Here is a 20,395-nt window from a genome sequence, read left to right as displayed (position 1 = left end):
CTTCTGACCTGCCATCCTGAACTAGTTCCAAGTTTGCCAAAGGTTCAAACACACCCAGAATCTGAAGTGGCGGGAGCAGCCGATAAACCAATCACCGAGCGGCCAATTTCGAGCTGGAGCTAGCCATGTCAGACCTTGGGGGTCAGCTTGCTATCATCGGACGTCGCCATTGATTTGCCTTCCTTCCCGATTTATATTAAATTCAATGGGCACTAGCTGGGTACAAGCTCCCACAGAGTGCAATTGCATCTGCATCTGCATTTGCATGGCAAGTAAAAGGCCTGGGTGTTTGGAATTCTCCGCAAATTTAAACTCGGGGCGCTTTTTGAAATTTTGAAGCTACTGGTCTGGCCCTTTGTTAACTTATCCTTCTTTCTCTCCATATCTTCAGATCTTAAGTTTGAGTCTTCGTCTTTATTCCCCATCGTCTCTTGTTATACTATAGTTTCATTCCTTTGTCGTACGCTACGTTACGCAGCTTATCAATACACTGCCAACATCTTAACTGTTGTTTTTCGACGACCGACAACACATCTTCGGAGCTTATCAGTCGAGATCTAAGATCGATCGATCTTGAACTCGCGTGCATATAAACGTAGATACCCGGTCTTGAGTCCCAAAAACCCCCGGTCCAGAACCCCGAATCTCTCGGATCGTATACCTTTCAATCTTGCAAGGGTTAAAAAAAGGGCAAAAATATCAGCTCAATATGGCACCAGGAATCACTGTCGAACCCGGTACGACAGTTGTGGAGGAACGCAAAGTCTCGATGTCTCTCGCAGAGGTTACGAGTTCATATGATGATACTATAGTCTTTTTCCTTAACGGGTCCAAAGTCACTTTGGAGTCTATAGATCCAGAGATAACATTATTGGAATATCTACGAGGGATCGGACTCACAGGGACAAAGCTGGGATGCGCCGAGGGAGGATGCGGTGCCTGCACAGTTGTACGTTTTACCCCCTTGATTCCCTACGTCATACCGTTTTTTTTTCCTTTGGCGAACTTGAGGCTCATTAAAAGTGCTATACGATAGGTCGTATCTCAATATAACCCAACAACGAAGAAAATATATCATGCTTCTGTAAATGCATGCTTAGCGCCTGTCGTAAGTGTCGACGGTAAGCATGTTATAACCGTTGAGGGAATCGGGAACTCGAAAGATCCGCATCCGGTACAAGAACGTATCGCCAAATGGCACGGTTCGCAATGTGGGTTCTGTACACCCGGTATTGTTATGGTATGCAGACCCATGACCCTAGTGTCTAAATATATTAGCCGTATTGAACGTCTACTAACGAGGAATTGTGTGAATATAGAGTCTATACGCACTCCTACGAAACAACCCCGAACCATCCCACCATGACGTTGAAGAAGCTTTCGACGGTAATCTTTGCAGGTGTACTGGATATAGACCCATTCTTGATGCAGCGCAAACTTTCAGTGTAGATGGTTGTGCAAAGTCTACATCTAACGGTAGCGGTGGGGGCTGTTGTATGCAAAACGGATCCGGAGAACGTCCTGCTGGATGTTGTATGAACAAAGAGACAAATGGCGTTGAAGATGGAGAACCAGTGAAGAAATTCACACCGCCAGGTTTCAAGGAGTTCAGACCGGATCAAGAATTGATTTTCCCGCCCTCGCTCACAAAACATAAGTTCCAACCACTGGCGTTTGGAAACAAGCGGAAGAAGTGGTACAGACCCACTACAATCCAACAACTTCTTGAGATCAAGAATGCTTTGCCCTCCGCGAAGATCATCGGAGGAAGCACGGAAACCCAGATCGAAATCAAGTTTAAAGCGATGCAATATAGCGCTTCGGTATTCGTCGGAGATATTCAAGAGCTACGTCAGTACAAATTCGAAGATGATCACGTATATATCGGCGCGAACATCACTCTTACAGATCTCGAAATGGTCTGCAGACTTGCCGGCGAACACTATGGCGCCACAAAAGCACAGCCCTTCGCCGCCATGCTCAAGCAGTTACACTATTTTGCAGGAAGACAGATTAGGAATGTCGGTACCCCCGCAGGCAACTTGGCCACTGCCAGTCCTATTTCTGATCTAAACCCATGCTTTGTTGCAAGTAATACCACATTGATTGCCATGTCTTTGGAAGAAGGAGAAATCGAGATTCCGATGACCCAGTTCTTCAAGGGATACCGAACAACGGCTTTACCCCAGAATGCAATCATCGCCGGATTGAAAGTGCCTGTTGCGCAAGAAACGGGAGAAATATTCCAAGCATTCAAGCAAGCTAAGAGAAAGGATGATGACATCGCCATCGTTAATGCTGCGATGAGGGTCAAAGTTGGTGAAGACAACATTGTCGAGAACGTTAGTTTGGTATACGGCGGTATGGCGGCTATTACTATTGCCGCGAAAAAGACAATGGAGTATTTGAACGGCAAGACATGGGGCGACCCAGAAGTTTTGGAAGGTGCCATGGGATCTTTAGAGGAGGATTTCGACCTGAAATTTGGGGTTCCTGGTGGTATGGCCACCTACCGACGAGCATTAGCTTTCGGATTCTTCTATAAGTTCTGGCACGAGTCGTTGCATAAGCTGGAAATCGGAACGGCGGAGGTTGATACCGAAGCAACCGAGGAAATTGTGAGGAACATATCGACAGGAACTCGAGATCAAGACGCAGCGGTTGCGTATGAACAAAGAGTCCTTGGCAAGGGTGTCCCGCATGTTGCAGCTATGAGACAAACCGTTGGAGAAGCACAGTACACCGATGATCTTCCGCATCGAAAGAACGAATTATTCGGATGCTTCGTGCTATCTACGAAGGCACATGCGAAGATACTCAGTGTTGACGAATCGCCAGCTCTAGACCTCCCTGGTGTAGTAATGTATATCGACCATCGCGACCTTCCCAACCCAGAGGCAAACTGGTGGGGTGCTCCAATCTGCGATGAAGTATTTTTCGCCGTTGATGAAGTATTCACTACTGGCCAGCCAATCGGTATGATTCTCGCGGAGAGTGCGATCAAAGCTGCAGCAGGTGCCAGAGCCGTCAAAGTCGAATATGAAGAACTCCCAGCAGTTTTCTCTATTGAAGAAGCCATCGAAAAGGAGAGCTTCTACGAACATTACCGCTATATCCAACGCGGAATGCCAATCGAGGAAGCTCTTGCATCTGCCGACCGCGTGATTGAAGGTATTGCGCGAATGGGTGGTCAAGAGCACTTTTACCTCGAAACGCAAGCCTGTGTTGCAATTCCCAAACTGGAAGATGGCGAAATGGAGGTATGGTCGTCGACACAGAACCCTACCGAGACACAAGCGTATGCTGCTCAGATTACTGGAGTATCTGCGAATAGGATTGTCGCGAAGGTCAAGAGGTTAGGTGGTGGCTTTGGTGGAAAGGAAACAAGGTCGATTCAATTGTCTTCAATCTGTGCCCTTGCAGCTCAAAAGTCAAGACGAACAGTTCGTTACATGTTGAACCGAGATGAGGATATGATGACTTCTGGGCAAAGACATCCTTTCCTTGGAAAATGGAAAGTTGGTGTTAACAATGACGGTAAAATCGTAGCTCTTGAAGCCGACGTTTTTAACAATGGTGGATGGACGCAAGATCTCAGCGGTGCAGTCCTGGAAAGATCGTTATCCCATATTGACGGATGTTATAACATCCCCAACGTCCACGTAAGAGGCAGGATTTGCAAAACGAACACTGTTTCAAACTCAGCTTTCAGAGGGTTTGGAGGACCTCAGGGAATGTTTATTGCCGAAACATACATGTCCGAGGTAGCCGATGCCCTAGGCATGGACGTCGACAAACTCCGAGAAATCAACTTTTACCAGGAAGGTGATGAGACACACTTCAACCAACCCTTGGAAGACTATCATATCCCAATGATGGTAGATCAAGTCAAACAGGAGTCGAATTATGAGGCTCGAAGGGAGGCAATCGAAAAATTCAATGCTGAACATAAGTGGAGAAAGAAGGGACTTGCGCTAGTTCCAACAAAGTTTGGTATCAGCTTTACAGCATTGTTCTTGAATCAAGCGGGTGCTCTGGTACATATCTACCATGATGGCTCGATCCTCGTTGCTCATGGCGGAACGGAGATGGGTCAAGGTCTGCACACAAAGATGACAATGGTTGCCGCTCAAGCATTAGGGGTACCCTTAGAAAGCGTCTTGATCAGTGAAACAGCGACAAATACAGTCGCAAACACCTCGAGTACTGCCGCTTCCGCGTCTAGCGATCTAAACGGTTACGCCGTCTGGAATGCTTGTCAACAACTCAACGAACGGTTGCAGCCATACAGAGAAAAGTTGGGAGAGAACGCCACAATGAAGGAGTTAGCACACGCTGCATACTTTGACCGTGTCAACCTTTCCGCCAATGGGTTCTATAAGACACCTAGAATTGGTTATAAATGGGGTGATAACTCTGGAATGATGTTCTTTTATTTCACACAGGGAGTTGCGGCGGCCGAGGTTGAGATTGATACTTTGACTGGAGACTGGACGGTTCATCAGGTTGATCTGAAGATGGATGTGGGAAGATCGATTAACCCTGCTATTGATTAGTGAGTTATCCTTATTCTTTTAGTATAATTTCGGTTCGTGTTATGATGCTAATTATATATTCACCATATAGCGGTCAAGTCGAGGGGGCCTTCGTTCAAGGCCAAGGGTTGTTCACAACCGAAGAGTCGTTATGGCTACGAAACGGCCAAATGTTCACTAGAGGCCCCGGAGCTTATAAAATCCCAGGTTTCCGTGATATCCCACAAGTCTTCAACGTTAGCATGCTCAAAGATGTCGAATGGAAGAACCTCCAAACTATTCAGAGGAGTAGAGGAGTTGGAGAGTAAGTCCCTCTATTATAACTCTACTACCATCGGTTTTCTACATACAGTACTAACTTACGTTTTTTTTTTTTCGTAATAGACCACCATTATTCTTGGGAAGTTCAGTTTTCTTTGCCATTAGGGATGCATTGAAGGCCGCAAGGAAGGACCATGGGGTTGAGGATGTATTAAGTTTAGTATCCCCGGCTACACCGGAGAGGATTAGGATCTCGGCAGCGGATCCGATTATTAAGAGAGCTTTTGTTGCACCAAGGGAAGGTGAAGAGTCGTTTTTCAGGTACATATAAGGCTTTTATACTATGGTGATAGTTTCTTTGTCACGAGTTATCTGCTTTTTGTGGGTGTATTGTTCTATACTTTGTTTGAATAACAGGATATTATTGTTAGTCTATTTCCTGGGCTCTACAAAGGGAATAATGAATTATTATACATTAGATGTAGGATATACAAATGGACTTTAGTGCGAGCTATCCTCATGCTGTAGTTTGAACATCGTAATACCATATTACAACGAAAAAACTGTATTCACACGGTATCAATAAACCCCCTCCTTCTGGCACAGTAGGTACTTATGTACAATACGGGAATCCCATGGCCAGTGTTTGGTGACGCACGAGAAACCGGCCTCAGTTGAATTTTGAACCTTGGAACCACGAAATATCGCTAAAGAGCACCTTATATTTCCGTCCAGCCCTTGCCTCAAACCAGACTTCGGCCTATATATATATACATACGGGACCTAACCCCAGCCGGTTGCCTAGTATTGAGCCCGAACCGACTTGCCCCCGACCGACTAGGGCTTCCCAATCTAACGAATGTCTCTAATCGTATAACCGTACCCGTCTAACGCTTTCTTGACTTCAGGGTATGCATCAGCGACGACCACCAACCCGAAATCTCTGCTGGCGCTTGTGACATGGTAGGCGTCACACCCGTAAATATCTCGGGCATACGGATTAGCGCCTTGTTCTATTAGGAACTTCACAAACCGGGGCCCAACAGTATCGGCTCTTCCAACGGCCCAGTGAAGAGGTGTACGCCCTTTCTTATCTCTCAAATGAAATGCTCCCGGCGCAGCATCACAAATCATCTTAACACATACCTGGAGATCATCTAGGGAGACCAAGTGTGCAAAAAGAGACCAGTCTACATCGAAGACAGTGTGAAGAGGATACTTACCTTCATCATCCCTCGGTGCTACAACTGAAGCACCAAGTTCGAGTAGTCTTCTCACTGCTTCTCGGCGCCCGGCCATAGCCGCTGCTACTATCGGGGCATCCTCTCGCCAAACGTAATGCGGATTGATAGACGTAGCATCGATATCGAAACCCCATCTCATAACGAGAAGATCAATAATTTCTATGTTGCCAAGGAGTGCCGCGACTACCAAAGGGTCGACTTTGTTTTTTGCGTGGTCCAGAGAGGCCCCTTTTGAGATAAGGAGTTCTACACATTCGCTCAAGCCATTGAAAGTGGCAGCAGTCAATAGTGGGAATACCACTCCCGAGCCTACCAGCATGAACAACTCGGCTAACTCGGCTTCATATAAATCAAAGACTCCTGGCTGAAATGAATGAACTCCCACGTTCGGCATACTTGAGGAGGCCACCCAATCCTCCTGTGCAATGGACTCAAATGCATTTGCGTTAACATCTGCACCGAAATCGATTGCTAAAGCCATCATTTCGCAGTTGCCCACTGCTAGAGTTCGACGAAGGGCATTGTCCAGCTTCTTTTGGCGCTCTGAGAGGTCTCCTGTATCTGTCGTAGGTTCCGAATTAGTGGCTTCGGGCCGTAAATCCATGATATTGATGTATGTACTATCTGAATCGGGGTTTGAGTTCAAATCTTGGAGAACCTTATCCAAGTCGCTCAGGAGACTGCAGTTTTGAATTTCTATAAATGCATCGGCCATTCCATTGGATAGATCTCGGTTGTTTGGCCGATTTTCGGGGTTGAAATCCACACACTTTGAAATGATCCCTCTGAAAAGTTTCGGGTAGGTATCGGGTATTTCTAGGATTCGAGTAGACCATTCTGTAGCTATAGGTGGTGGTCTGCTGGTACATAAGTTGTAGACTAAGCATCCAAAGCTGTAGACATCCGACTTGCCATAGAACTTTGGGTCATTTTTGACGACGTCGTTTGCTCCTCCGGGTGTTGCCCCGTACCTAGCGCTAACCTCGCCCAAAACCTCGGGTGCCATATAACCCATAGTTCCAACGCTGCCCCGGGAGCCCTTAGTATAGTATTCAGAAAAGAGCGCTGCCGGTGTGAATTTCCCAAATCCAAAATCCGATATATGGCACCAGGGCAAACGAAATGGGAATTTAAACCAGTCTAGGAATGCTTTCCCATGTGTTTTGACATCGTCTATTTCGTATCACACGGTTTTGTTAGCTACGTGATAGAATGCATGACCTTCACAAATTCTCAAATAACAGGCAGGCTATAGTATTGGGAATCGACGTACCCCTTAGTACCTTCCCTTTAGTGACTCCCCACAGCATTCTGTTATAGATGTACGGCATATCCAAAAGCACTGAATACAGTTTTAGATTAGCAGCGATATCTCTCTTTCCACTGTCCCCAATTTGTTGTACAACAGAATCTATATCCATAATTTAACTTACCATTCGCGGGCTTTAGATCTCTATGAATAATCCCATGATCATGACAGGCCTTTAGGCCCCTCGCAATCTCCATAGCCCAGTAAGTCGCCATAAATGGGTGAATGGGCAATTCCTGATGTCTACACTCGGTAATAACCTTCTGTAGGTCACCGCCTTCGTAAAACTTCATGTATAGCCTCAATGTTTGTGTCCTCTCGGCCCACGCCACATCGTGGGCAAAGTTGGCAATATACTTTTCCGAAGTAGAGAATGAAGCCCAAGTATGTATTTCGCGGCTCCCAAGCTCTAAAAAGGAGGGATTCGTTGAGCAGTCTATCGCTTTGCAGGCCATTATCTAGAAAAAGGTCAGTTTCTTCTTCTTCTTCCTCTTCCTCTTCCTCTTCCTCTTCCTCTTTTTCTTCTTCGACCTAGGAGTATAATGCCATAGCTACTAAGTATTTGTGAAGATACAAATGGCGTCTTACCTTCCCATCACTCACCCGGCGGACTTTTGCAACGGATCCGGACACACCATATCCCAACATTTCCAGAAACACATAATCCGGATCATTCCCATCCAACCGTCTCGTGACTGGCCACGCCATATGCGCAGATATTTCTTAACACGCTAACAGTAAAGTATACCGATTTAAAGGATATAGAGCGCTCTCGAATTTTGATCCGAGAATATAGGTGATACACGAACTGAAGAAATGTTGACAGGAGTTAAATCGAAAATGAGCCCGCTACCAGCAATTTAGGTAATTGACAGTGGTTCAAACACCCTCAATTGCAAGGCTGACTAGAAGCAATATCCTTTTATGCAGCCGTATGCAGGTTTGAACAACCACAGCGCCAATGGGCAAATTTCAGCGCCTTGCGACTAAGTGTTGGATATTTCACGTCAAAATGTGTTGTCTCTACGACCCACCCGCATGTGCTGTCGCTGTTTCCACGGTGCAGTGACACCGCGGCGACATTACAACGATATTCCACGGCCTTGTGGCCTAATGGCAAGGCGTCAGTTTTCGGTATCCAATTACGGTTGGATGTCATCCACTGAAGATTGCGAGTTCGATCCTCGTCGAGGTCAATTATTTTTTTATTTTGTAATCGGTACCCCATGCAATTGATTCTGGCCCCGAGGCGAGCAATTAATATGCGATATTGGGATTATAATACATAGTACTCTTTTGTTTTGTACGATCTCGATGCATAGTGCGTACTTGTATTAAGTCCGATATCTTTGTTTCTTCGAAATACTTTTTACAATTCCGAGACTTAGAATTTACTACGTATTTTCTCTTGACCTCCTACCCGAACACCGAAAGCAGTATACCAGTCGACGTCACTCTATAGCACTGCACATTCTCTTACAAATTCACAGAATCGAATAGATAGAGGTAAAATCCTTTTCTTCGTTTTTTCTCCCCCATAAATATAACTACACGAAATGTAAGATCTGGTGTGTAAATGAGGAATATCTGGAAAATGAAAGGAAAAGGAGGAAAAGGAAGAAGGAGAAGAAGCCTAATAGCTACAAAGACTTTTCGATAAACCTATGACTATTCGAAAATAATCTATATCAATTTTACAACGAAGGGGAGTTCGTATGAGAAAGAAAGAAAGAATTTTTGGGTCCTTATTTGTAATTTTATACAGAATATTAAGATTGAGTATGGTAAAGTGGCTGCTAAGTCTGTATATTTAAGGAGAAATGGATAGGAAAGGCGTGGGTATCTAGGAAGAGGTGACCTTGTGGATGGCCTCGGCGACGTATTCGACGTTTCCAGAGTTGAAGCCAGAGACGGACATACGTCCGTCCTTGGTTCCGTAGATGGAGAATTCCTGAGCGAGACGGCCGACTTGTTCTGGGGTGAGACCAGTGTAGGTGAACATGCCGATCTGTTCAATTGAGTTAGCCAGGCTCTAGAAGATACGTATACTAAGTAAACAGGATGTTAGCCTTACCTGGGAAGTGATATGAGACCAATCCCTCTGAGAACCAAGCTTCTCAAGGTTGCCCTTGAGAGAGTCTCGCATGACGATGATACGGTCAGCCATTCCCTTAACCTCACCGAGCCACTGGTTTGTCAACTCGGAGCTGTTGAGGATTTCACTGGCAATGAGAGCACCGTTGATAGGTGGGTTGCTATTCAAAAGTTATATATGTTAACAAGCGTCCGAAGGATAAGATAAAATATACGGTGTATCCATATCCATACCTGTACATTGGCCTGATGAGAATCTTCAACTGAGAATCGAGAGCCTTCTTCTCCGCTGGCGAATCGGTGATCAAAGAGAAGGCACCAACTCTCTCACCGTAGAGACCCATATTCTTAGCGAAGGACTGAGCAACAGCAACGTTGTGTCCTTCAGCGACGAATTTTCTCATGGCAGCGGCATCCTTGTTGATATCACCAGAAGCGAAACCCTGGTAAGCCATATCGAAGAAGGCGAAGTGGCCCTTCTCCTTGACTAACTTGGAGATGTCGTCCCATTGCTGGGCAGTGGGGTCGATACCAGTGGGGTTGTGGGCGCAAGCATGGAGGAGGATGATGGAACCCTGTGGGGCGTTCTTGATATCCTCGAGCATACCAGCAGCATCGAGCTTGATACCGGTCTTGTCGTAGTACCTGTATTCCTTAACATTCAAGCCGGCGTTGGTGAACAAAACCTTGTGGTTAGGCCACGATGGGGCGGGAATGTAGATAGTCTTCTCGCCTGGGTAGAACTTGGAGAAGAATTCACCACCAATCCTGAGGGCACCAGTGCCGGAGATGGATTGGGTAATGCAGACACGACCGTCCTTCAAGGGAGCAGACTCCGGGCCGTAGGCAAGGGTGGCAGCAGCCTTGGTGAAGGCTGGAACACCGGTAATGCCAGCGTATTCCTTATCGGCTCCGCGCGCGAAGATATTCTTCTCGGCTGCTCGGACGGATGGGAGGACATAGGGCTTGCCGCTGTCATCACGGTATGCGCCGACACCTTGATAGCCGGTTAGTTTTTGTTTACGAGATGCCAATTAATGGTATATAACTCACCGACGTTGACCTTCTTTGGGTTCTTGTCGGCCTTGAAAGCTTCGGTGATACCTATAAGCGGGTGTTAGCCATCATGCATCTTTATCTTCCCCACCCCCACCATCAGATAAAACTTCACGGCAACTTACCTAGAATAGCCTACATTCCGAACCGCGACGAAAATAAGGTTAGATATGAACTTCCCGGAACTGAATCCTTATCAATTGAACCGATAATGCAACGGGTTATGCTTACATCCTAGAAATATGCCATATGATAGGTTAGCTACGTCGTTATCAGAGAGCATGTGGAGAAATAATTTCCCGCAAAACCGGACCGAGCACCAAACAGCCCCTCCACGGCCACGGACCCAACCGAGGGAAAGGAGAAGAAAAACAAAAAAGCCAACAGGAAATTTTGCAATGTGATTGATACTTACTGGGGGGCCTTCGACGACATTGGACCAAGTGGACACGGACCGAACAGCCTGAGCTCCGGCTCGGGATGAAAGGAGATTCTGACGGGCCGAAGCGCGGACTACGGAACGAACAGCGGTCTGCATTGTGACTATGCTATAAATACTGCAGGGCAAACAATTTAATCAGGGCAATTTTGATGAGAAGGAGCGATGAGACACAAAAGGAGGAAATCTCGAGGGGTCTTATATCAGAGAAAGGTTGAAGGCGAGCTGCTGAGCGAGAACCGGAGCTCGTTTGTTTTTTTTCGTCCTCGACCCCCAGCAGCTCAATTTTTCAGAGATGCCGTTAGCGTTCGGACCACGGTGACCTGCTTTCGCGCGAAGAAGCAAAGAAGTCCAATCGGCAGGGACGGGCGCTTGAGTTTCCTGGCATGGTGTCTGTATTTGGGGATACATTAGGCATTGCGCTATGTATAACAGCAATATGCAGAGCAGCAGCCTCACGTGGGGGAGGTCGCCGACAGCCAAGAACAACCCGGTTTATTCCCTTCACCCGGGTTTAGACGATAATTCTGGCTGATTCTCGCGTGGATTTAGTCATTGCATTGCATTGAGGAAGTACATCGCCCATGAGTCAAGTCGAGAGATGAGGGAATGCAATGGATGAATAATTTTTTGCCCGTACTAGCTGGTTAGCTAGCTACGGGGACGCTTTCATTGCCCTGTGCTGGCTCTCCAGTATCGATAGCCATATAAGGCATTATATGGGGTATATCAGATGCCCCACTAACAATTAAACCATCCCACGAGACTAACCTAAACCCTCCTCCACCAATGCCCTTCTCATCATCCACCACGACGGCCCGGATGGACCTCCCTCCCTCCCTCCTCATTATACTTCTCGCCACCGCCCTCGCCAGCGGCCTAGGCGGATATTACATCGGCGCTTCCTCCAACAGGATACGGGATCTCCCAGCTGAGTCGTCCGGTCCAGAGCAGTCGAAAAAATCGGACTCCTCGAAATCGAAGTCGCCAATCACCTCTTCTCCATCAAAAGACTCCTTCGAGAACATCAGTGCCACTGAGGCCGATGGAGACGATGACGACGACGATGATGAAGATAGTGATAGCGATGCTATGATCAAGTCCGACTACAGCCATTTCAGCGCAAGTGCCTTGACCGAAGAATGCAAGATGGTATATAAACTTTCCCCCATTCTCAAAGAGGACGTTTCCACTATCACCAAAAGAAGAATCCTATACCCCTTGCAGTTGCGCGGTTCATGCCGTTTATAATCCACCTAGTTCCGACGCACCCCCATGCGAGAATTATTGGGCAGGAACAACCCCATACCTTAGTCTTATCAAGGGAATTTAAACACTGTTCCCACAGTTCTTCTGATGCATCCTCCTGCATTATGCAAGCCAAAATAACCATATCTAACCTTATATCGACTACTTCCTTCTAGGTTCTATGCGTACGTACCGACCTTGGAATGACTAAAGGGAAAATCGCCGCTCAGTGCGGCCACGCTACTCTCGCCTGCTACAAGGCCGTTAGCCGACATGCTCCTCTTCTCCTCAAGCGTTGGGAATACCTTGGTCAGGCCAAGATTGCTTTGAAAGTGGATTCAGAAGATGACCTGTTGACCCTGCAGGCACAGGCCATGAGTCTAGGTTTGGTTGCAAAAGTGGTTAGGGATGCAGGCAGGACACAGATTGCATCTGGTTCAGCTACTGTTCTGGGAATTGGACCAGCTCCAAAGAGTGTGGTTAACCAAATCACAGGGCATCTTAAGTTACTGTGAAGAAAGCATCATAATAGCATTCTAAGGCGTGATTTGATAACACAGAAGAGCTGTGTAGCATAGATTGTACTATAAGTAGATATCAAAAGTATGCATAGCGCGCATGGATTTTCAAATATATATAGAGCTACCTGTGAACTCCGATTTCCCATCATGGCCCATTAATTATAAAAATAGAGTAATTTACATGAGTCTAACACCTGCCGTCCTCGATTTCTTCGCCGTATCAGCAATCGTGCCGACCAACCCCTCCGGGTTCAAACTGCTGGCCGCCATTCTCTTCTTGTCGTCCTCAATCTTCTTCAGCTTCTTCTCTGTCTTCTGCTTACCAGAACCTTTTCCGTGGAATTGATGAGACAGATACTTGAACGCCTCTTTCTGGTTCATAGTTCGACCGTATTCATCCTTGTGTTCAATCTTAACATCCGGCTTATAGTCCTTGAACCGGGCCGCTGCTTCTCTAGCTTCATGTGTATCTCTGAGCTTGTTCTCATAACGAGCATACTCCTCCTTTTCACGGGCTGACATCTTATCGAACTTTCCGCTCTTACGATCCCGTTCTCTCGCGGCCTTGGCTTTTAATTCAGCCTCAGATTTCGCGACACGCTGTTTAGCCAAAAAAGCTTCTTTCTCTTGCATTTTCCGGTGGGTCTCCGGATCCATAGCAGCATCAACTAACTGCCTCTGCCGCAACATAGCCAGCATAGCGCCAACGCCCACTCCGATTGTTGTCTCTTCTTCCAATCCAGTGGATGTAATTTCGGTAGGCGCTTCCTTCTTAGCTTCCACTTGAGGCGATACACTTCTGCCGAAATCTGTACTACCCATAGCAACGTCTCCATCATCATCGGCGCCAGGCGTACTAGGCTCTGACTTAGATTCAGCCTTGACCGATGTGGCGCGCGGTCGACGATCCGTATGAACAGGCAACTGGAGGCTTCCAACAAATTCTGTAGTTTCGTCAATAACCAGCCCAGGTGCCTCTTCCTCATCGACCCTCATTTCCTCTGCAGCTTCTTCCCTTAGCTTCTTTGCCAATTCCTCGGGCTTCAAAGCCTTTTGCTTCTTTAGTGCTGCACGTCGCTGAATGGCCAATGCGGCCGATAGATCCTCGTCATCGACAAAGGATTGTTCGAAAACTTTCTTGGGCTTAGTTTCCGTGGTAGAATCTATGTCCATTGCACCAGCAGCATTGGAACTTCCATTGATAGCGACATCTTCAGGTAGGAATATATCATCATCCTCTTCAGCAACACGTCTTTGAGTACGGGCTTTCTTCTTCTTTGGCTTCTTTACCTTGATTGTGGACGGATCAATATAGTCCGACTGATCTTCTCCCGCGGGTTTTAGGATGTCTAGACTGATTGGGATTTTCTTCAACTTTTCGGATATAGCTTGCTGACGCTGGAGAGATTTGGGGGGTGCAGCCGCTGTGGAGCCTTTATCATCGAGAACGAAGAACTTCCGCTTCTTCTTGGGGTCGATTTCGTCGTCGTATTTGGAAAGGATTTCTCCGTCGGCATCTTCATCGTCACCGTAAGGGTTGTAGTCCGGTTTACGCTTTTTCAGATCTAGACGTTCTTTTAACTTCGCACTTTCGACCAGTCCAGCGTTCTCGAGTTCGTCGCCTGATGATTTGTTAGTAAATTTAGGATAGGATAGGTGCAGCAAAGGTGATCCAATTTTACCTTCTTCATCTCCACCCAAAATCTCTGAATCCTTTAGTGTGAGGATAGTTCCGTCTACGTCCTCTCCCAGCTCACCAAGATCGTGTCCGACTTTCAACCCCGCCAGATCCTTTGATGTATAATCTTTCCTCAATCTTGCTTCTTCCTCTTCTCTTTCTCTCAAATCCTTTTCAATCTGTGCCAGAGCCTTCTTTTGTCTCTTCTTCGCACCCTTAATCCAGGCTTTTGCATCATCGTCGCCGCTATCATCTGCTAAACCCTTTCCCTCCAATGTCCTCTCCCTCTCAGCTTTCTCCTGTCCTTTTCTCAGCTGCTCTTTAATCTCTAACCGTCTCTTTTTCCTTTCCTCTTCAGCTTGATGTTTCTTCCAATTCTCGGCAGCACGTCGCTCCTGTGCGTCAAAGCTATTATCGTCTTCATCCACCTTTGAAGTTGTACTATCAACCTTCAAAGGCTTCAACCCCATAGCAATCCGCAACTGATTTGTTTCCTCGATGGAAATGCTTTCTCCATCGCCTGAATCCTTTTTAGCAGTGGATTTTGGTGTCGGTTCTGGTGGTGGCGGTGGAGCAGCCGTTCGGAGTGGTTTAAGGCCGAGTTTGAGTCGAAGAGCATTCGTCTCCTCGATGGAGATCTCCTCGACATTATCGTTCGCCATGGTGAAATGATGTATGATGAGGGTGCAATCAGAAGGTGGTAGTGATATTTACACAGCGGTTTGTGAAGTCGAAAAGAGAGAGCGCGCGATGAGTAACGAGAATGTTGAATGGGTTGAAGAGCGACCTTAAAACAACCGGGCTTGGCAAGGCGCGCAACACACCAATGTCGCCAAACCACACCACTGCTTAAAGCGACCTCCACCCGCCGCTTCAGAATCCCATTGCATTGCATTTGATACCTTCCTCCTCGATCAAATGGCCCAGTCATGATACCCATATGCCCAGACGAAGTCCTAGAAAGGAACCCCCAGTTCAAAACCGTCTTCCAGAATCTTACAGTTAATAAACTCAACTCGGACGCGTCGACGAAACTCTCGAATGAGGGTGCAAAGGAAAGCGAGGATGTCGATAAAGTATGAAATGGATCTATCTCAACATCCCTGACACGATTTCACATAGATGAAATATACAAAAACATCCTCTAACAATCTTTAACGCTTCATGAATAGAGGCTTACTACTATCCGAGAAGATCTCGTAAAGACTAAAATTATTCGACAGAGATTAGTTCACATATTAAATGAACTGCCTCCAGATGTAAGTTCCACACCCCGTTCGTGCAAGCTCATAGCTAAGTAACTATATTAAATGTTTATAAACTAACTCCATACAAATTCCAGTTAAGAGAAGTCATAGACCTCTACCTCTCCTCTCAGAACTCCGGCGCCGTCCTTAGAAAGGATGACGAAGCGTTCTTTTTGGTACCACGATCACCATGATTCCATCGTCAACTCCATACCATAATACTAACACGATGATATAAATTATATAGGAAGGCCTTCCTCTTATCTGTAAAGCCTTGAACAAAGTCATCCTCGAAGATGCCACAGATCTAGCCAACATGTGCGGTGGGAACGGTAACTACCCTCTTTTTCCCCATAATATACATCTTCAAAGGCGATAAAATTGCTCACAGAATAATCTCCAGATGTAACCCCCTACACCCTCCCAGCCCACATAACCCACCGCCTCCAATCCCTCCAATCCCGTCGTACCCACCTCTACAACCTCAGAACCCAATCCCTCAAAAAGACCCTCCACCTAACGACCCTCCTCCGCACTCAAATTTCCACAACAATAAAACTAATCGAACAAACAAAGCACGGCCTCTCCTCCCGTGCCCAAAAATCCCAAGCAAAGCATCTAGCATTAGTCTCAGAATCCCTGGAAGGAAAAGTCAAGATTATGTATTTCGAACAACTAGACAGGATTTATGATGACGATACTACAGGTGCCTTGGCATTCTATAAAGAGCATTTGGAGGATGTGAAGGTTAGGTTGAAGAAACAAGGGAGGAAGGCGGAGGGTGAATTAGAGGAGTACGAAGGTTTTGGGGAAGGGGTCAAGAGGGACGTTGTGCGGTACGCAAAGGTTCTCGATGAATTGGAAAGGGTGACGGTGGAGGTTCAACGGTTGGAAGGCGATTTTTGAACCGATCGATATTTAATATCTTCCAGGCCTGAGTACGAAACAACATCTATATGCCTTCTGTTGGTTATCTTTTGTAAGTTGTACAAGATGTCGATATGCGCTAGAGCTTTGCCTTAGATGAGTAGATATTTACGAACTGCTACGAATCACGAAGTGACGAAGAAACATCAAGTTTTGTTCAAAGGAAATTCATATTCCTAATAGCTAAGTACTCAAGTGCTATGCACAGGCTAGCTAATAAAACACCACTTTTGGTAGTCAATCATACCTTCACATACGCATGGAAAAAAATGCGTGTAATCCCGCCAGACAAAAGAACAAACAAAAACGATGATAACCCCAAAACATAGAAGAAGAGACAAAGAAAGAAAGAAAGTCCGTAAAACTAACAGATGTCCCGTGAAATCCCCAGATAACAGTAAGAAAGGAAAATCTCCCAGCATCAGCCATGAAAACACAAAAAAAAACAATGCACAATAGGTATCGTCAGCTAGTATACATTTAGATGGTAGTTAGATAGCAATATATGATATCAAAGTCGTAAAGGACAAGGTTCCGCCCAGAGATATGTTAATGAGATTAGGAAAGTCGAGGTGTAAGAATAGTGTGAGAGCTTTGCGAATTGAAATATATCCAAATCGACTTTGTGAGTAAAATTGTTCGCCGTTGTCGGAGGATAAAATAAAAAGGTGATATGAGATAAAAGAAAAAGAAGCTCTGCCTGATTGGAGAAAATAATTTGCGTATGATAAGTCGAAGGTAGGGATGGATGATAGGTTGCATATTTAGTTAAGTGGCTCGGAGGAGGTGCTCAGACGGTTAAGGTGGAGATAGACATCAGTACCGTATCTAAAACAGACAAGTTAGTAAATAAGCAATACACAGGGTTGTTACGGTAGATACTCACCCTTCCATACTGATCAGTTTGAGGTCACCGCCAAAGTACCTCGCGTAGAGTCTCGAAATTGGCAACCCATAGCCGAAACCCGCAAGTGGGGCTTGGAAATCGGTCTTGTCAAAGTCCGGATCAATATCCGGGGTCTTGTCCACAGTGGTGTACATATAAGTCCACACCAAGGGGATGGCGCTTCTTGGGATACCGCCACCCTCATCGGAGATCTTGATGGTAATATCTTCCTTGCCTTCAGCAACAATAAGCTTAACAGCGGGGAAGTCATCATTGTCTTGGCCGTGCGTCTCCACAACGGCACGAAGACTATTTTTCAAGGTCTCGAACAACATGTGAGACAAATGACCCGGGACATACATGAAGTTCAGGTCATCCTTGCATACGAGCTGAACTTGTGGAGCCGAATAAAGGCCGTAAAAGCTCTCGCAAGTGAACCTGGCATTGCTAATTGCTTCTTCCGCCAACTCCTTAACGTTGGTTTTCGTGCAAATAATGCCGACATGGTCTAGCTCACGAGGCTGTTCGTTAAGGGCGACATGTTGACCGATCAGCATACGGATGCCGATACGGGACATGTAGAACCTATCCAAAAAAGCCTGGATGGATTCATCAATGCCAGTTCTCTGGCGCCGCCTCTTGTACTCATTAATACCCAGTGCTTGAGAGTAATCAATTGTTAGCACGTGTCTTGTTACTAATCTTGGAATTGCGGGGTAATGCAGAGCGTGGAAAGTAACATACCAACGGTTGTCAGAACCGGGTCGTGTCTCTTCTTAATCGTTTTAAGAGTTTGGGTGAATTTCTTGTTGTAGTCAAGGATCTCGGGCGGCCATCTCACGCCTTCGTCGATGGTGGCATAATAGCGGCTGTTCTCATCGTCAACATCCTGTGGACGCTGGCTACCACTGCTTCCTGCTTGCAACCCCTGCAGTTTACTTGTGGTATCGGGTACATACCGGCCAGCAGCGGCGACCTTCCTAGCGCCGTTGTTCACGCTCCCGTACACGGGAGAACTCGTATACATTCCCTTCGTGATCGAAGGGTTCTCGGTAGCCATAGACAATTGAAGTGGGGCCCCTCGGGTCCCTCTTGTCAGGGCATTCTTAATGTCTGCCGACAGTGAAGGTCTCGGAAGGTTTGTGATTTCCTATTAAAAATGCGGAGAGCAGCCGTTAGGCCGAGGCAATTTCGCCCGACCCATGCCACGCCGATAAAGTTAGCTCGGTCGAGTTTATTTTCATGGATCGGGATCATGGTTTTTGGCAGGGACTAAGCGAGAAAAGGTTCCGATGGTGCGGATGTGTTGCGGTGACGTCTCCAGCAAACTGCCCGACGCCGGCAACGCAACACAGGCAAATGCCGGCCAGCCGAACTTGACTCACAAGCAGACCACTTTCACATGGCTGGTGCATGGAGGAGGAGGTGATGGCACAGGACGGTAATGACGGTGATAGGCGACCATAGGGAATTCATGGAAGGGATAATTTCTTGCTTACCTCGAATGACTGAGCATACCAGTTCGCAACTTTCTGGATAGAAGGCATTTCACTTAATCCATCTGGTAGATTATTCAGTTCTCTCACGCGGTGTGCCAGTCTTATTGGCAGCTCCTCGCTCAAGAACTGAGATGCTCTAAACAAGGTCCCTAACATCCCGCGGTTGATAAGCATATGTCGAACCCTATAACTTCCACCCATTGAATATCAAAAACTACCTGGTGATGGATTTTGCCCAAATTGCACCATTTGTCGCAGGCTCACCGGCGTGGCTGGGAAAGTGCTGTAGTGTGTGATTTGGTCGAGAAGCGACCGCGACATCTTCCACGAAGACATCGTGGGCGGTGTGATGATGATTCGAACAAGATAGGCGACGATGATACGGTGGTGACAAAGTCGGAAGCTATTTCAACTGGCGCCAACTCGGAAAGGTACTTTCGTATTTCAAATCCAAAATTTCAAAAAGATAGAGTATATCTGTCGTATTTCTGTGAGATGGAGATTGAAGGTTTGGTTGGAACGGGGTGGGATGGAGGCTAGATATATCTTTTTGGGATAATAGAAGAGGCTAGGCACTATGGAGTTTATCGAGGTTAAGCTCCTTCAATTCCTCCCTCTTCCCTGGGTGTCTGGAAATGATTCGTTCCGAGGGGTAAAGGCCAGTAGCATTTCACGTGCCCCTCATTTCAAGGTGTGGTGGAAGGTTTGAGTCTGGGGATTTCTGGCAGGGGAGTTTAAGCTTGTTCGGCGTAACTTTACCAGGGTCTGGCTAGCTTAACCTTTGTGAATCGACGATTGGGAATGAAGAGGCGTGCGTTTCTACCGCATAGGTGAATGTATGAGCTGCAGAACCGCACATAAGGTCCCCTTCACTGGATGATATCTGTGGGGGGTTCGGAGGACGGCAACAGTGACAAGAAGGCTAAGGCGTTTTGGATTGGAAGGACTAGCCTTTCAATTCTTTAGCCTCTTGACAGGAAATGGCGGAGTTCGAGAGCTCAGTAGCGCCGCACCCACCACTTATTTCCAATTTACAGAACCAACTTTAGGCTGGTGGTGCTCCAAGCTTGTGAAGATCGTTTGCGCTCTGAAACTCGGGGAACAGTGGCATACGTATGCAAGGAAAGCCAAGGGTGTTAGCACACACTCCGACGGACGACAGATCTGAAATCTATTCCTTGGTCGGGGATCGAAGTTTAAGTTCGAAGGAACAACTGGTGGCTCGAGAAAAAAGTCGCCAATGGGTGGTGTTGAAGTCAGCCCACTGCATGCAGTTGTCTGCAGAGAGGTCATACGGATAAAGGCCAATCTCTGTGTATCCAAAAAAACGTCTAAGCATGAAATGGTAAGAGCTGTCAAGCTGAAATGCTTGTCCTGTGGTCGATCTTCCTGGCCCATTTTGTACTCGCCTGAAGCGTCTACAGGCAAATATGTCACCCGAGGTTGCGAGA

General features: G+C 46.6%; 7 protein-coding genes across 7 annotated transcripts; 3 read left to right on the top strand and 4 right to left on the bottom strand.

Annotated features, from left to right (window-relative positions):
- Window positions 1-709: 709 nt before the first annotated feature.
- AOL_s00081g325 (uncharacterized protein) lies at window positions 710-5,127 on the top strand (the record flags this gene model as incomplete). The annotated part of the gene is made up of 5 exons (XM_011125142.1): window positions 710-949; window positions 1,037-1,240; window positions 1,320-4,555; window positions 4,627-4,839; window positions 4,920-5,127. 5 exons carry the CDS (start codon window positions 710-712, stop codon window positions 5,125-5,127), a joined length of 4,101 nt encoding a protein of 1,366 aa, XP_011123444.1.
- A 521-nt stretch (window positions 5,128-5,648) lies between these two features.
- AOL_s00081g324 (uncharacterized protein) lies at window positions 5,649-8,057 on the bottom strand (the record flags this gene model as incomplete). Its single annotated transcript, XM_011125141.1, has 4 exons — window positions 5,649-7,213; window positions 7,314-7,382; window positions 7,474-7,705; window positions 7,953-8,057. The coding sequence occupies 4 exons, from the start codon at window positions 8,055-8,057 to the stop codon at window positions 5,649-5,651; spliced, it is 1,971 nt and encodes a 656-aa protein (XP_011123443.1).
- Window positions 8,058-9,192: 1,135 nt separating this feature from the next.
- AOL_s00081g323 (uncharacterized protein) lies at window positions 9,193-11,037 on the bottom strand (the record flags this gene model as incomplete). Its single annotated transcript, XM_011125140.1, has 6 exons — window positions 9,193-9,357; window positions 9,424-9,604; window positions 9,678-10,440; window positions 10,497-10,547; window positions 10,625-10,634; window positions 10,915-11,037. 6 exons carry the CDS (start codon window positions 11,035-11,037, stop codon window positions 9,193-9,195), a joined length of 1,293 nt encoding a protein of 430 aa, XP_011123442.1.
- A 690-nt stretch (window positions 11,038-11,727) lies between these two features.
- Window positions 11,728-12,701, top strand: AOL_s00081g322 (uncharacterized protein; the record flags this gene model as incomplete). Its single annotated transcript, XM_011125139.1, has 2 exons — window positions 11,728-12,090; window positions 12,363-12,701. 2 exons carry the CDS (start codon window positions 11,728-11,730, stop codon window positions 12,699-12,701), a joined length of 702 nt encoding a protein of 233 aa, XP_011123441.1.
- A 183-nt stretch (window positions 12,702-12,884) lies between these two features.
- Window positions 12,885-15,047, bottom strand: AOL_s00081g321 (uncharacterized protein; the record flags this gene model as incomplete). Its single annotated transcript, XM_011125138.1, has 2 exons — window positions 12,885-14,329; window positions 14,390-15,047. The coding sequence occupies 2 exons, from the start codon at window positions 15,045-15,047 to the stop codon at window positions 12,885-12,887; spliced, it is 2,103 nt and encodes a 700-aa protein (XP_011123440.1).
- Window positions 15,048-15,314: 267 nt separating this feature from the next.
- AOL_s00081g320 (uncharacterized protein) lies at window positions 15,315-16,538 on the top strand (the record flags this gene model as incomplete). Its single annotated transcript, XM_011125137.1, has 5 exons — window positions 15,315-15,461; window positions 15,558-15,644; window positions 15,728-15,808; window positions 15,880-15,964; window positions 16,036-16,538. The coding sequence occupies 5 exons, from the start codon at window positions 15,315-15,317 to the stop codon at window positions 16,536-16,538; spliced, it is 903 nt and encodes a 300-aa protein (XP_011123439.1).
- A 785-nt stretch (window positions 16,539-17,323) lies between these two features.
- Window positions 17,324-19,118, bottom strand: AOL_s00081g319 (uncharacterized protein; the record flags this gene model as incomplete). The annotated part of the gene is made up of 4 exons (XM_011125136.1): window positions 17,324-17,387; window positions 17,446-18,106; window positions 18,190-18,595; window positions 18,945-19,118. 4 exons carry the CDS (start codon window positions 19,116-19,118, stop codon window positions 17,324-17,326), a joined length of 1,305 nt encoding a protein of 434 aa, XP_011123438.1.
- Window positions 19,119-20,395: the final 1,277 nt, after the last annotated feature.

Source organism: Orbilia oligospora (assembly GCF_000225545.1).
Source record: "Orbilia oligospora ATCC 24927 unplaced genomic scaffold scaffold00081, whole genome shotgun sequence".
Classification (NCBI taxonomy): domain Eukaryota; kingdom Fungi; phylum Ascomycota; class Orbiliomycetes; order Orbiliales; family Orbiliaceae; genus Orbilia; species Orbilia oligospora.
This window is presented reverse-complemented; position numbering and strand designations above follow the sequence as displayed.